This window comes from Galeopterus variegatus, unplaced genomic scaffold (genome assembly GCF_000696425.1).
Source record: "Galeopterus variegatus unplaced genomic scaffold, G_variegatus-3.0.2 Scaffold3304, whole genome shotgun sequence".
Classification (NCBI taxonomy): Eukaryota; Metazoa; Chordata; class Mammalia; order Dermoptera; family Cynocephalidae; genus Galeopterus; species Galeopterus variegatus.
The window spans coordinates 20,017-35,133 of NW_007729415.1; the positions used below are offsets into that span (position 1 = coordinate 20,017).

Here is a 15,117-nt window from a genome sequence, read left to right on the forward strand (position 1 = left end):
CTCCAGGAGGGCTGGGAAGCCAGTGGCCTAATTCCCACTGAATCCCCTGGGCCTAGCACAGGAATCAAGGCTCAATATACATCTGATCAATTCCAGCTCTCCCGGACACGAGGGCCTCTCAGGCCACTTGGCTAAGCTACAGTGAGGATAAAATGAGTAACATCTGCAAAGAATTCCCATAACAGGGTCTGGCATATGGGAGGCCCAATATAGTTTATGAAGAAAGCTGGTGCCAGACAGCAGAGAAAGCTCAGATGGCAGGGGTAGCTGTGAGGGACAGATGCCCAGAACAATGCCTAGTAGATTACAGGTGCCCAGCAATGTTTAAGAAGGAACAGTCATTCTCAATGTTATTGGGAGGAAGAATCACCCGCAGTTATTAAAACTGCAGGCTTTGGGACCCATCTCTAGAGATTCTGACTCTGATTGTCTTGTGCAGGGTCCAAGAAGTTGCATTTTTAAGAAATATCTCACAGGTGGTCTAAGGACCACACTCTCAGAAACCAACTGATCGACTCACAGGTATTTATTAAGCAGCTACTATATGCCAGGTTAGGGTTAGTCTTCATTCTAGGGATAGAGGAGGGAACAAGAAAAGTCTGTGCCCTCACAGAGTTTACATTCTAGTGGGAGCAGAAAATATTGAGAATACAAATAAATGAGATAGCCAGTGATATAAGGCAGGCAGGGGGGCAGAGAGGACACAGCATGAACTTGGGTGGCAAGAAGGGCCTCCCCCTGAGGTCACTGTGGAATGACAGGAAGGAGCCAGCCAGCAGACACCTGGGCAAAGGCATCCGGATAAATCTTACTTCTATCCCAAGCTCCCCTCGACCCAGGCCCTGGTTCAAGAATGTCTCAAAGGAAACCAAATCCAGATTAGTGATGTTCCCACCTTTATTATCGAGGCTTCCAGGGACAGGGTGGGCAGGGCAGAAGAAACTGCAATGGAGAAGGATCTAGACGGCCCCGTTCCTCCTGGGCATGGCACCCCCAGGCTTCTTCTGGCCAGGGGCAGAGGTCTGATTCCTCTGATTTTTGGGAAACCTGGCCCCTACACCATCTCCCTCACTGAAGCGTCCCTAAAATCTCAGGCCATGCCAGACCCCAGGGCTGAGCCAGAGGGTGTGATAACCCCCAGTCCTCAGTCTGGCCTCCTGGCATCCCCAGAGCACCATCTCCATGGGCAGGGACTCCTGAGCACCCTTCCTGATTTAAAGCCCAGGTCCTTGGGGATCACAGGGGTGGGCCTGGTCCTCAGGATTACAGAGAACATGACACATCACCAAAGACAGGCTGACTCCCATCCCAGCAGTTGGACAATATATTAGGAAGACATGAGACTGGGACCTCCTAGGAGGGGGAGGGGAGCCATGTGGCAGAGTGAGATTCCCAGGGCAGGTGGGCAGCTGGGCCCCAGAGGTTCCCGGGTCACTTCTTCCTGGCACGGTCTGCCGCGTCCAGGGCAGCCATGTTGCGGGCGGCTGTGATCAGGTGGATGACACTGATGAGGGACTTGAGCAAGGCAATGGGGGCGGTGATCCAGAGGCCCATTCGGAAAAGCCCCACGGAGCCAACTGTGGGAAGGCAGCAGGGGGTCCAGAGGTCAGAGGACTTCACCTCCCCAGGGAGGCCAGAATCCCCTCCCAGCCTCCTGCCCAGCCCCTCGTCTCCTACCTGAAGGTCCCTCGGAGAAGTTGAACAGGTAGAGGAGGCAGTAGAAGAGCTCATTTCCAGCACACAGGGTGAACAGAGCAGGCTGCACGCACAGCACAGAGACTGTGTGAGAGGCAGGGTAGTGTACCGACCCCTACCCCCTGTGGGGGAGTGCAATCTTGGCACATTACTTCTCTTTTTAAAAGTCCTTTCAGAGGCTGCCCGTGCTCCCAGAAAAGAGTGCACGCTTGGGCCCTGCAGACCTCTCTGGCTCCTCTCTCTCTCCCTCTCTCTCTCCCTCCCTCCTCCCTCCACTTAGCACCTCCCTGGTTGCGTGTGGGCTCATTCCCGTTTGCTGGCCTGTACAATTCACAGCAGCCCTCCCCACCAATCCTGCTCCTCCTTCATGCCTCAGCTTACAAGGTCCCTCCTTCCTTAAGACTGGGCTGGCCCTCCTCTGGCTGGTGCCCTTCCTGGGACCAGGGTTCCGCCCAGGACATCCTACAGCTGAGTGATTAAGGGAGGGGCAGTAAATGCTCACCCTGGAGGTGTAATAGATCCGAAGCACTGGATTCCCGGACAGGTCGATCATCTTGTGACTCTCACTGCCTCGGACCACAGAACTTGGGGAGAACGTGGGGGGAAATCCATGAGCTTTCATGACCCTAGCATCCACCTAATCTTCCAAGGCCCTGCGTGGTAGCTACTGGGATTGCCCCTATGTGCAGATGAGGAACTGGGGGCAGTGGAGGACAAGCATAACACCCAAAGCCACACAACTACCTAGTCAGGGGCAGACTCAGAATTCAAATGCCATGTTCAAAAGCCGAACCCATTCCCCTTAGGAACCATCACCCATTTGGAATCCTAGAACATCCAACTAGAAGGGTTTTAGGAATTGCTTAATCCAACTGTAAACAAGACTGAAGCTGATTCAGAGACGGGGTTTGCACCCAGGGTCTTTCAACAAAGCAGAGCTAAAGGAGGAGCCCTCCCAAGAAGCCTGAAGCCATCCAGACACCCTTCATCTAGTGTCCCCCACTTCCCATGATAGTATCTTCAATGGGCCAACACCCCCAGAACTGCAACAGACCTGTGGAGATGCAGCCAGTGACTGGCCACATCCAAGCTCATGCTGAGCTGGAAGAGAAGGGTGGCTCGAGGGTACAACAGGGCCAGGTTGACCAACAGACACATGGTGGAGCAGCGGTCCGTGAGCATGTCCAGCATGGCCCCAAACCGAGTTCCTGAATAATGGGGAGTTAGGTGGGAAGGGACTGTTAGAGGGCAACTGATCTACGACAGGTGCCCATATTTGCTGTATTGCTCTGATGTAGAGTCTAAAGGAAGATTGGAAATGTCCACCACCCACTGCCTGGGGAGGAAAACAAGCTGCTATCAGTGGGCGTGAGGTCAAGGGACAAGGGTCAGCATGTCATAAGATGAGCAGGCATGAGAGTGTGATCAATGTGGGAGGGGGCTGGGAAAGCTATCTCTGCAACTCATCAAGCCCAGAGCCAAAACTCCAGGGCAAGACAAGGAGACCTGAAGTCTTAGGGGAAGTCTTAGAGGTGGGTCTGGAGAACAGATGAATTAGTCAACCCCCCAGAAGCCATCCCTCCTTCCCTCTCCAGCCTCCCTCTGAGCATGCCTTCTGGAATCCCTATTGCTGTGCCTGGCACACAGTAGGCTCCGAGTGAACACCTGTTGAATGGATTTTTATTCAGAGAGACTTTCAGCATCGCCACTGCCAGGCCCAATCTTGCCCACGCCCCTCATAAGCAGGGAATTCCCAAGAGCTAGCTTAAATCCCTTCTGCTACAAAACCAGACCGTTCTGTTCTGCTTTCTACAGAGATGGGAATGACAGCCCTCTGACTCTGAGATCCTGCTCAGGCAGGGAAAGGGGGCAGAGCGTGGTTGGGCCCCAAGGCTGGCTGGGAGGGGATGTCTGTGACCTTGATTAAGGGCTCGAGCCGCCTGTCCATCGAGAGCGTCCAGAAGCCCGCTGAGCAGGTAGAAGGAAGAGGCCGTGAGGGGGCAGCAGGGCATGAAGTAGAAAGAAATGATGGCGAAGACAATCCGGGCATAACCTTGGAATGGGACGGGAGGGGGGAGACAGGACGGGGTCAGGGAGCCTGCGCAAGGCGCCTCACCCTCCCGTTCGGCCCGGAGCCACGGGCAGCACTCACCGATGAGGTTAGGCACGAACAAGAAGATATTTTCGTTTGGCATCACGGCGGCCCCCTCGCCGCCCCGGGCACTCTCTGGAGGTGCCAGCGCCGTCCCAGCCCCACCGCGTGGCCTCACCCTCCGGCCTGGCACATGGGCCGCACCACCTGCACCCTGGACCCCGTCGCCCCGGCCCGGCCCCAGATGTTAAAGCTCGCCGCCGGCCGCAGCATGGGCCGGCCCAGATGTGCGCGGGGCACAGGGGCACAGCCCGCCCCTCCGATGAGCGGCCCCTTGCCTCCGCCCGGCCCGCAGGCTCCCGCCACCAGCAGCAGTCCCTGCTGCTCCAGCTGTGCCCGGCTTCCGGGAACCTACTCTTGGACGACTGTCGCTGCAAAACTGGAGGAAGGAGGAAAAGGATCGGCGAGTGGCTGCGGCCCCTTTAGGACGGGCCGCTTCCTTTCCTTTTGCCTCCCTCCTCCCCTTTCCATGGGCTCGTACCAAGGTGCAGAGGGAGGGGAGGGGATAGAGGACCATCGACGCCGGGCAAAGGAAGGTACTGAAAACAAAGGGCAAAAGAGAAGGCGGCCTAGATGGGTGTCCCTACTTTCCTTTTAACGGAGGGTACGACTTCCTGGAGGCGAAGTTAAGGAGACAAGATTTCGCCCTCCCGAGTCTTTGCATTCCCGGGAGACGGGGTTATTTAGTACAGTCCACATCCTCCTTCTCCGCCCCCTAAGTCTCTGGCATCCTTTGCAATCGCTGGCTCCGGACTGCGCAGAGGCGGCTAGAGCGGCTGAAGGGCGGCCTGGGGTGGGGCTGCTTCTCGCCTGCTCCTAGTGGCGGGAGGATCAGGTCCCGGGCTCACCTGACGTCATCCCCCCAATCTTCTCTGGCGCTGGGATCACCGCCACCAAGGAGAGACCTGGTGGTATATGGATGGGAGGCCAGAGGAGCGAACAGAGCATGCTAGGAAAATGCCCCCGCCTTTGGTTCGAGAACCCCTAATCTCCTAGCAACGGGCTGCGGAACTTCCGCAGACACCAAAGTTTTTAAAACAACGGGTAGCAGCGCCGCCCCGGCTCCCCCTCCTACCGACCTTACCTCCCCCCCCTGGCCCCCGCGACCTGTAGTAGGGTTCCCTTAGACCTCCCCATCTCCCCTCCGCTGAGTAGCCCAAGATTTCAACTCATCTGCCAGGTCCGGAGCGGCAAGTCCTAAGCCTTGGCTTAGGAGGGAGGAAGGAGGGGGAGGCCCTCTGGGTGAAATGGGGGAGAAGGTTGTGTGGGAGTCCCCCCCAAGGATGTAAAACTACAATTTTTTCTTTCCAGAGAGAACTGAGGCAGCGGGATGTTTCATCTAAAGGCCTTGTTTAAATGTGGAGGGCCGGCCCGTGGCTTACTTGGGAGAGTGTGTTGCTGATAACACCAAGGCCACGGGTTCAGATCCTATATAGGGATGGCCGGTTAACTCACTTCAGAGAGCGTGGTGCTGACAACACCAAGTCAAGGGTTAAGATCCCCTTACCGGTCATCTTTTTTAAAAATAATAAATAAAATAATAAATAAATCTGGGCCCAGGGAATGGAAGTGGGATGGGTTCTGGGGGAGTGGGCTGGCTTCTCGGCCTAACACAGGCTTTGACTGTCCCCAGGGGGATGGCATCCACTCCTGCCAAGAATGAGGAGACAAAGAGCAGCAGGCAGGTTCAAGGTGCATCCTCCTTGAGTGGAGGGCGGGTGAGTACTGGAGGGGTGCTATGGAGGAGAGAGTGTAATGAAGAGCTCCTGGGTAGTGGAAACCCAGTCCCAGGTCTGAGCTGCAAGCCCTGAGACTCTAGGCTCAACCCTCAGCCCTTAGTTCCAGACCCATAGCTCTCAGCACTAGGCCCTGAGACCCCCAGAACCTCCCTCCTCCCCCAGTCTAGGGCCTTCCAGCCAAATCTCTAGGCCCAATCCTCCAGTACCAGACTCCCTAGATCCAGAGTCCCCAGCCTAGGAGCTCCCAGCCCCAGGACTCCCACATGGGAGCTCCCAGTCTGAGCCCCTCTGACTTTTCCTTTCCCAGAAGGTTTCATTATCCCGTTCTGAGGAATTCCTGACCCGGATCAGCACAGAACTCACAGATGAGGCTTTGTTAATGGCTCGCTGCTACATGAACCATGTGCCCATCAAGGAAAAGCAGACACGAGACCGAGGGACTCAGATATCCAAACACGGTAACCCTCAGGACCACTGTGTCTGGAGACGCTCCTACTTTCCTAGTTCCAGTCCTTCCCCGCTTCACAATCATAGCTGACCTCTCCAGGGATCTGTGCCCATCTCCCCCATCTCACAGCCACCCTAGGACCCATGCAGTGCCCCCCACCCGCTTACCCTGTACCCACTCCCCACTGCTGGCCAAGAATCCCCTGCCCCTTCTGCCCTAACCATATCTCTTTCTGGCCTTTGGGACAGTCATTTCTCTGACTGGGGTTTCTATTTCCAGTGTTCTTCACCAAGACCCGAGGCACAGACACCCGGTGAGTGAATCTTCCAGGGAGATGCCCTTTGTCTTGGGAGAAAGATGAGGAGCTTGTAGGGGAGAGAACGAGGGCTTGACAACATCCCTCGCAGGGTAGGGGGATTTTTGAAGCATGCTGTTCTATTTTATTCTGCCCTGATCCTTCAATTCAGAGGTCTCAGTCCTCTCCCTTCTCTTCTGCCATCTCTAGCTCCGACAGAAACCATACCCGCACAAAGGCACACCTGCTGTGCCCTCGTGAAAAGGTATGTACAGGGTCCGTGGATGGCAAGGCCATTTGTATTAACCAAACATTTAGAGTTTGCACTATATGCCAGTCCCTGTTTTAGGGATTGGGGACACAGAAATGAATGATACAGTCTCAGCCCTTGAGGAGTTCACAGCTTAGTGTGAGGACAGACAAGTAAATGGCTAATTACAATATAGTATGGATAAGTGCCCATTCATTCAGCCAGCTACCAAAAAAAAAAAAAGAAAAAGAAAAGAAAAGAAAAGAAATTATTCCAAAGAGATGAAGCTAGAGATGATTAGGTCTTAAGCTGTCATGGCATCATGGTAATAGTAGAGATGGGACGAGGGGCATATATAAGAAATAAAGACCCAGGAAGGTGACAGGTTTGGTAATTAACTAGAAATGAAAAGTGGGTGAAAAAAAAAGAATCAGAGAACTGCCAGGTTTCCGACTTGGGCAACCTAAGTCTGATCAGGGCATGTTTCTGCTTAGAACTCTACAATCGCTTCCTGTTTCCAAAGTCCTTCAATGGCTTACAAGGCCCTGCGAGATCTTTTCCCCGCCCCCACCCCATTGTCTCTCTGACCTCACTTCCTGTAATTGCTCTACTGTTTCCTCACTCTCAGTCATAGCAGCCTTCTCATTCTTCCTGGAACCTGGAAGCCATGCCCTGCCTTTGGACACATTGGGTTTGAGGTGCTCATGGGAATTTCAGATGGAAATACCCTGTAGACATTTGGAAATATGGGTTCAACACTCACTGGACAGTTGGTTAGAACACGGTGTTATAACACCAAGGTCAGGGGTTTGGATCAGATCCCATCCTGGCCAACCACAAAACGAAAAGAAGAACAACTCACTGGAGAGGTCTGAGCTAATGGTGAGATCTGATCTGGAGGGCATCAGGAGGGAGTCGACAGTTGAAGGGTGGGTGTGTGGTTGCCCCAGTGTGGAGCAGTGGCAGGGGGTTGTGTAGCGTGAGAAAGAAGAGGATTGAGCCCTGGAAAACCTCTCCATGTCGGGGGTGGGCAGAGAAGAGAGGCTCATGAAGATGGCAGAGAAGGAGCTGATGACAAGCATTCATGGTATCCGCTACGTGCCAGATCCACCAAGCCACCGGGACAGTCATTTCTCTGACTTGGGCCACTACTTGAAGCATTCATCACCAAGACCTGAGGCAAGATACAGCTGAGAATAAGGCACTAGTCCCCAAGGAGCTGACTTTCTGGTGCCTTTTGGACATTTGATCTCTCCCAATTGGGCTTTGGTGTTAAGAGCAGCTTGAAGTAACAGAAAACCCCTGGGCCTTAATAGCTTATCTGCTATTAACTCGGTAGAGAGCATTGTGCGAGCTGTTCCCTTTATCCCATCCGGCAGGGTGCTCTGTGAGGGCCCTGTCTGTCCAGACAGTGGTTTCCCCTCCTTCCCAAAGGCACTTGACTGGGGATTTTATCGTGAGCTAACACCTTCCCCTCATCCACCTGCCAGCCCCTCATGTCCAAGGAGAGTTTTCCTTCCTCACCCTCAAGAAAGAACAGGGAAGCCTACAGATCTTTGAATTGTGGGGCATTGTAGCTAGTCAAAAATGTTGGGTGGGACAATAGGTAAGTGGATGGGTTGGTAGGTAAGTGGGTGAATAGATAAATGGGTAGATAAATTAATTGAGCATTTATTTATTAAGCACTTACTATGTGCCAGCACTGCTCTAGGGGCAAGAGTATAGCAGAGAGCAAAATAGAGTCCTTGCTCTCAAGTTTAAATGGGGGGTAAGTGATTAGGTAAAAGACAGCTGAGCAGGGAGAGGATGGGTGAAGGATAGATGAATGAGCAGAGGGATGGATGAGTGGAAAGATGGGTGGGGAGTGATGGGTAGATGTGTGGATGGATGGATAGGAGAATGTGGGTGGGTGTCAGAGGGATAGATAAATGAAAGGATAGTTGGGGAATGGTGGATAGGTAAATGGGTGGGTGGTGGATAGTGATTGGATGGTATGTGAAGGATGGAAGGAAAAAAAGACATGAGCTTTGGGTCCAAAGAGTCAAAAGGCTCTTATTCTCTTCCAGGGAGCTCTTCCTAACAGCTTGACATCTGCAGGATGAGCCCAGCCCTCTTTGGTTCTGTTCCTGGCCTCTCACACCCTCCCTATTTTGTCCCTCTAGAGCATGCCTCAAAATTCCTCTTTTGCAACTCGTTAAACACTTCAGTTTGGGGGGGACCCCTGGTCATGAGCAATATCACCCCTGAAGCCTCCAAAGTGATCTGGAACCATCACACGACTCTCCACCCTCCGCTGGCAAGGACACCACCAGGAATAAAAGGCTTTAATAAAGGGACAGGGATCCGCTCCCCCCCGCAACTCAGGCAATGCTCTGGTGTGGCTTCTCTGGGTGACTCTCCACCCTCCGCTGGCAAGGACACCACCAGGAATAAAAGGCTTTAATAAAGGGACAGGAATCCGCTCCCCCCCGCAACTCAGGCAGTGCTCTGGTGTGGCTTCTCTGGGTAGAGCTGCTAGAGGAGGGGCTTTTTTTTCGGCCAGATGTGGATGCTGGGTGTGGGCAGATTATTGGAATGGTTTTAATTCGGGCAGTTATCTATCCACCTGTGGGCAGAGTGTAAGCTCATGGCTCCAAACCCATTCTCCTAGCCAAACTTTAGCATCTTAAGGTGTGGGCCTGTGACACTTCGGAGGGCCCACTCTTGCTCCTGAGGAGCCATCTCTGCCACCACTGTAGACCCTGAGTGATGGCCTGTCCCCTCGAAGGCAGTGCAATAGACTTTGTGGAGTTTGCATTTAATGTTCTTTTTTTTTTTTGCGGTGGCTGATCAAACCCCTGGACCTTGGTGTTATCAGTACCGCACTCTACCCAATTAAGCTAACCGGCCAGCTCTGAAGTTTGCATTTAAATCCCGCCCCTCGAAGGCAGTGCAATAGACTTTGTGGAGTTTGCATTTAATGTTCTTTTTTTTTTTTGTGGTGGCTGATCAAACCCCTGGACCTTGGTGTTATCAGTACCGCACTCTACCCAATTAAGCTAACCGGCCAGCTCTGAAGTTTGCATTTAAATCCCAGCTTGATCACGGAGTCTCCTGAGGAATTCACATCTCTGAGCCTCAGTTTTCTTATCTGAAAAATGGGAATAATAAATTGTCCCTGTCTCACAGGGTCCTTGTGAGGGTTAAAAAACATAATGAATACAAAGTGTTTAGCACAGTGTCTGGCAGGAAATAAATGCTGAAAAACTTAAGCTATGAACAAGATCAGTTTGCTTCATGTTCTCCAAATATTAAACCTCCTTTTGAGTATTTCAGCATCCTTTTGAGTATCCTAAAAATCTTTAATTGTATTTAAATATAAAACTTTAATTAAGTAAAACTCAGTTAACTTGTAGGAAGTCTCTTCAGACAGACTATAAACTTATGATGTTCAAAAGTAGATAAAGCAGAAAAGGATACACACAAGGACACAAAACAAGCTTGTACTTGGTAGACATGTAATAGCAAATATGCTTAAAATGTCAAAAAGGGGGGGGGGAAGAATGGTGTACTTTAATGGATACAAAATTCTCAAAAGGGCGTTGGATTTTAGGTAAACTGGTCATGGAGCAAATTGAAAGCTATTTGCCTCCTGCCAGACAGTGAGGGGGGAGGGGTGGCTACTGTCAGTTGTCTCCCAGCTAGAAGAGCCTAGCAACATCCAGGCCTGGTAGAGAGGCTTCTGCAGTCCAGAGGGGGGCTTGTCCCAGCCAGTACCCCTCTGAGGCTGAGCCTAAAGCCAGGCCTTTTGACCCCAGGCCAGGCCCCTTGACATTAACCTGTGTTCAGTTTGGGATTTTCATCTTTTTTACAAATTGTTTCCCCTTCCCCAGCCCTTTCTCCAGAGATGTCACCATTACCATCTCCAACATTTGGTGACATATGTTCCCACACCCCACCAGCCCAGTTACAAGTGGTGATTTTCTGTTTATTGCTCAAAAACAAAAATCCAGAAGCAAAGTTGGAGAGAACATAGGTTGGGGAGACACAGGAAGGGGACAAGGCCCTGTTCCAGCTCTGTCTTTCATCCCTCTTCTGACTTTCCAACGCCCAGGAGTTAGGCCTGAAGCAGGGTATCTGGGAGGGGAGAAGCCTTGGTGGTAGAGCTGTCAGGGGCAGTCCATGAGGGGTGCCTTGGGCTGGAGGGGCCCAAGAGTTGCAGGGGGCCTGAGTTCCCATCCCAGGGTCCAAGCCAGCAGGGTGAGGGGCGGGCCCCTTTTTTGGCAACTGAGAAGAGGAGCCTTTGGGTGGCAGGATGCTGGTTTATTTACTGTAGGGTCTCCAGGGCCATCAAAGCCCCCTCATGGGACAGGGAAACTATATACACAGCAGGGAGGAGGGGAGCCAGGAGTCAGAGACCAGGTCCTGTGCTTCCCCCTGAGCCAAATGAGAAGAGGGGCTTCCTGGGTCCAGCAGCCTTAGTCTTGGGGTTCAGATGGAAACTTCATACTCCCGTGTATCCTGAAGATAGAAAGATCAGATCAGTTGTGGAATGGGGTGGAGGAGGCAGCAAAATAGGAGGAAGCATCCACAAAGAGGGAGGAAGACCTGGATTTTTAAAGTATCATTGATGACTGGGGGGCTGGAGGTCACAGGGTGAGAATGGGGTTGAATGTGGTCAATGGAAGTGTTTGGTTCATCCTATAGTGTCTTACAATAACATTAAAATCTGAATGTCTGGATTCTTTTGAACAATTGGAAGATCTGGCAGTTGGGCCTAAGTTTCCACTATGGGCTAGAGTTGCATCCTTTAGATGGGCACAAGTTCTCCAGTTAGCCGCAGTCCTCACCATTCCCTATTGTCCACACATGGCTTGCTTTGCTCATTGACATGGCCTTAGACAGCTGAGTTTGAAATTCCCAAGACAGAGATTACAGAGACCTTGAGAAAAGGTTATGTAGTCCTGGGGAAGCTGAGAGATGTGGCACTCTGGGGATAGGGGAGAGTCTCACCCCAGCTTCATACAGCGGGTTGCTGAAGTCCGACTCCACGGTGATGGGGCTATAGGAATGGGAGCCCGAGAAGCCGAAGAGGGATTTTCCCTGCAGCCTGGGAAAGGGAAGAGACAGAGAGACTTATCAACAGGTGAGCCCTGGAGCTCCCTTTGCCCAGGTTCCTGCACCAGGCGGACAAAACCTATGCCCTGGTAGGCAGTCTCCTGACTTGAGTACTTACTTGGTATAGTATATGTAAACACCACTGCCAAGGACGATGACCAAGCCTAGGGGCAGAAGGATGGCCAAGGCAAGGTTCCCACCCTCCAGCTGCCGTGATGGGTCTGTAGTCTGGGTCACTGGGGGAGGAGAGGCCTGTGAGCCAAGGCTAGGCCCAGTCCCAGGATCTCCCAGCCTCCTGCCCTGGGCTCTGAACCCTGGGCCTCACCCCTCTGGGGCCTGGCCTCCTGCCCCCAGCCTCTGCCTTTCCCTCCCGACCTGGCCAGGCCTGGGTCTCCACCTGCGCCCTCACTGACCTTCCAGTTTTCGGTTGTCCAGGAGCTCCTCATAGGCCACTGCAGGGAGAGGAGGGGGAGGGGGACGGGGTCTGAGCCAGGGAGGGAAGGAGGCTGGGTAGAGGGCTGGGAGCCCAGTAGGGCTGAGCTGGACAGCCTGGTTCTCTCTGCCCTCTGCACAACCTAAACTTTATCCTTCCCTTGGTGGGGGAGAGGAGTGGTCAGGGCAGGGCTTCCTCCTCCAGATCTCTAAAGTTCAGGGTTCCTGGACAATCTGCACCAACCAGGTCTTCAGAATTTGCCAGAGATAGGGAAACTGAGGCCTATCCAGACAGGGCAAGGGACTTCCAAGCCAAGGTCCCTCTACTACATCCTTTAGGATAATTCCATGACCTTAGCTCTCCCCAGAACTTCTGGACACACCCACAATGATGATCGCCCACACGAGGAGAGTGGGGAGCTCAGCAGAGTCACCCATTGGTCCCAAATTTGCTACCTGACTTTCCCAGCCCTATCGCTCCCCGGACACTGATGTGCCCCTCCTGCCCTGTCTGCCCAGGCACCTTTGCAGAGCGGGGGCTGGCTGGTCCACTGTGAGGGGTGGCCAGGCACACACGTGATGGTGACCTCGCCGATAAGCTCAAAGCCCTCGTAGCAGAAGAAGCGTAGGGACTCGCCCGCCTGATAATGGTGCTTGTACAACGTCTGGTAGCCATTCTCTGGAACCCCGGGGTTCAGGCACGGCTCGTACTTCACTGCAGGGATTGTGCCAGTCATATGCTGGCTGCATGATCAAGCAGCCAGCACATGGCAGACAGGCTTTCCCCAAGCCTACCCAGCCACCCTTGTCAGGGAGGTTGTCCAGACTTACAGGCGCATTTGGGGACCCGGTCGCTCCACTTGGGTGTGCCTGTGTCCCGGCTGTAGCAGGTAAGCACGGCTGCCCCCTCCAGACTGTACCCTGGCAGACAGCGGTACTGGACGTGGGAGCCCACAGGGAAGCCGGCATCTGAGGTGGTACGGTGCCCATTGGTGATCTCACCAGGGTCGGCACAAGTCATGACTGGTGGCAGAAGAGCAAGGTCAAGGGGAGTTAGGGCCTTAAAAGATCTCCCAGAAGCTTAGGGCTGGGAGACGCCTAAGGCTTAGCACATCTCCTCTGAACAAGCCCTCCTACCCCCCACCCCCACTTCCCACCAATTCCTCAGAATGAAGACAGCATGAAATGGAACAGCTTAAAATTTAATGCATTTTATATTTCAGGCTTTCAGAAAACAGGATGATTGGGGCAACCCCAGACCCCCATCCTCAGGTGAAATTCCAAACATTTAACCACCATACTAGAGCATACCAGATAAATCCCAGCAGTGTCTACCCAGCCTGGCAGATCATCTGCAGAACAGCAGCTGCCCTCTTTAGAGGGGGCCCAGCTCTCCTGTTCCCCTTGGTCTCGGCATGTGTAGCCCACTTGGCCCACACAAGCTGCCTGCCCAGCCCCCGGCAGGCATTTGAGTTTACAACCCTGTTGTAGAAAAGTCATAACCATAGCCACTTCCTGTATATAAACCTATGCCAGGCACCCTGCTAAATATTTCACAAACATAATTTAATCCTGATTATCCTGAGAGGTCAATGTCATTATCATCTCCCTTGGGATCTAGGGCTCTGAGCAGTCAAATGACTGGCACATGGTCACTTAACCAGAGTGGCAGGGCTAGAACCTGCTCAGGGTGACAACCATGGAGCCCTGGCCAGAGATTCAGGGCCTTGGTTCTTGGCTCAGCTTCAGGCCCCATGCATAGCCCTGTGCAGATTCCCTTCTGAGCCCCAGGCAGCAGGGCCAGCTGAACTCTCGGCCCATCCAGGCCTGACATACTGTAAATCCTTCCAGGGATGGGCAGGTATGTCAACTAGACAGTTTTCCTTGTGTTCAGCCCAAATCTGGCTTCCTGAAACTTTTCCGCATTGGTGCCACCATTGCCCCCAGGGGCCACATGGAAGACCTACAACCTCACATCCTTGTGGCAAGCTTCCCCAACTTTGGAGAAAGTGACAAGATGCCACCCCTTTCTGCTCTTTTTAAAGATAAACACTCCCGGGGCCGGCCCGGTGGCGCACTGGATAGTGCGCCGCTTGGGAAGCGCGGCGGCGCTCCTGCCTGAGGGTTCGGATCCCACATACGGACCGGTTCCCGCTCACTGGCTGAGTGAGGTGCGGTCCCGCTCACTGGCTGAGTGAGGTGCGGGGGCAGCACCGAGGGTTGCAGGGTGCGGTCCCGCTCACTGGCTGAGTGAGGTGCGGTCCCGCTCACTGGCTGAGTGAGGTGCGGTCCCGCTCACTGGCTGAGTGAGGTGCGGTCCCGCTTCCTTTATTTTGTTTTTTTTTTTTTTTTTGGTGGCTGATAGGTACAGAGATTGAACCCTGAACCCTGGGCCTTGGTGTTATCAACACCACATTGTACCCAACTGAGCTAACTGGCCAGCCCTCCCAGCTCCTTTAAATGTCACCTCCTCTGTGAAATCTCCTGTCCCACCCTTGAAGGAGTTAAGCCACAGCATTTCCCACAGCTCTTCTTTATTCTTATAGCAGCTGTGACTTCCTCACTATTTACAGCACCAGGCACAGTGTAAAAACCTTTCATCTGCTCTTCACAACGCCCTGTCCCTACTTCACCGATGAGGAAGCCAAGGCTCAGAGATAAGTGCCTTCCCCGAAGTCACCCAGTGGTCATCACTCTGTAATGTCCTTAGTTGTTTAGATATCTTCCCGTCCCCCGCCCCTCCCCACATTGTGAGCTCCCTCAGGGTAGGAAAGGGCCCAAGCCTCCTTCGCAGAACAACCCAGCGCCGGACTTCAATGACTGCATTAAAATAAACCAAGTTCTCTGCAAGCCTTGATCCCAGCAAAGTGACTCCCCACAATGTCAAGGGTTGGGAATTGAGAGGTTGGGGCAGGGCCTAGAACAGGAAAGATGGAACAAAGAGTTGATGGGACGGAGCCTAGCGGGAACCTGGGCGGAGCCCAGGAGGGGCGGGACTGAGCGGGCGGG

The 15,117-nt window shown here is 53.2% G+C and overlaps 3 protein-coding genes across 7 annotated transcripts in view; 1 reads left to right on the top strand and 2 right to left on the bottom strand.

The window, feature by feature from the left end:
- Positions 1–511: 511 nt before the first annotated feature.
- Positions 512–4,277, bottom strand: CDIPT (CDP-diacylglycerol--inositol 3-phosphatidyltransferase). Its single transcript, XM_008584550.1, has 6 exons — positions 3,848–4,277; positions 3,614–3,748; positions 2,750–2,903; positions 2,198–2,279; positions 1,678–1,759; positions 512–1,577 (listed from the first exon to the last, which is right to left on the bottom strand). The coding sequence occupies exons 1-6, from the start codon at positions 3,888–3,890 to the stop codon at positions 1,432–1,434; spliced, it is 642 nt and encodes a 213-aa protein (XP_008582772.1). The 5' UTR covers positions 3,891–4,277; the 3' UTR covers positions 512–1,431.
- A 344-nt stretch (positions 4,278–4,621) lies between these two features.
- LOC103600305 (putative uncharacterized protein) lies at positions 4,622–9,429 on the top strand. 3 transcript variants are annotated; one of them, XM_008584552.1, is made up of 7 exons: positions 4,624–4,875; positions 5,481–5,565; positions 5,894–6,044; positions 6,314–6,347; positions 6,540–6,594; positions 8,742–8,880; positions 8,996–9,429. In XM_008584552.1, exons 2-6 carry the CDS (start codon positions 5,485–5,487, stop codon positions 8,775–8,777), a joined length of 357 nt encoding a protein of 118 aa, XP_008582774.1. In that variant the 5' UTR covers positions 4,624–4,875; positions 5,481–5,484; the 3' UTR covers positions 8,778–8,880; positions 8,996–9,429. The 3 variants fall into 3 exon arrangements, with proteins under 3 accessions (XP_008582775.1, XP_008582774.1, XP_008582773.1); XM_008584553.1 differs by lacking the exon at positions 8,996–9,429 and having other exon boundaries at positions 4,622–4,758; positions 8,646–8,797; XM_008584551.1 differs by lacking the exon at positions 8,996–9,429 and having other exon boundaries at positions 8,646–8,938.
- Positions 9,430–10,525: 1,096 nt separating this feature from the next.
- SEZ6L2 (seizure related 6 homolog (mouse)-like 2) overlaps positions 10,526–15,117 on the bottom strand; it is a 19,565-nt gene continuing 14,973 nt past the window's right edge. Inside the window, exons 13-18 of one of the 3 annotated variants that reach the window (XM_008584554.1) lie at positions 12,940–13,131; positions 12,632–12,823; positions 12,090–12,128; positions 11,795–11,912; positions 11,572–11,668; positions 10,526–11,079 (exon numbers count right to left, since the gene is read on the bottom strand). In XM_008584554.1, the coding sequence (XP_008582776.1) occupies positions 11,050–11,079; positions 11,572–11,668; positions 11,795–11,912; positions 12,090–12,128; positions 12,632–12,823; positions 12,940–13,131 (668 nt within the window). In that variant the 3' untranslated portion in view covers positions 10,526–11,049. The remainder of the gene's footprint in view (positions 11,080–11,571; positions 11,669–11,794; positions 11,913–12,089; positions 12,129–12,631; positions 12,824–12,939; positions 13,132–15,117) is intronic. The other 2 variants (XM_008584556.1, XM_008584555.1) reach the window with 2 other exon arrangements.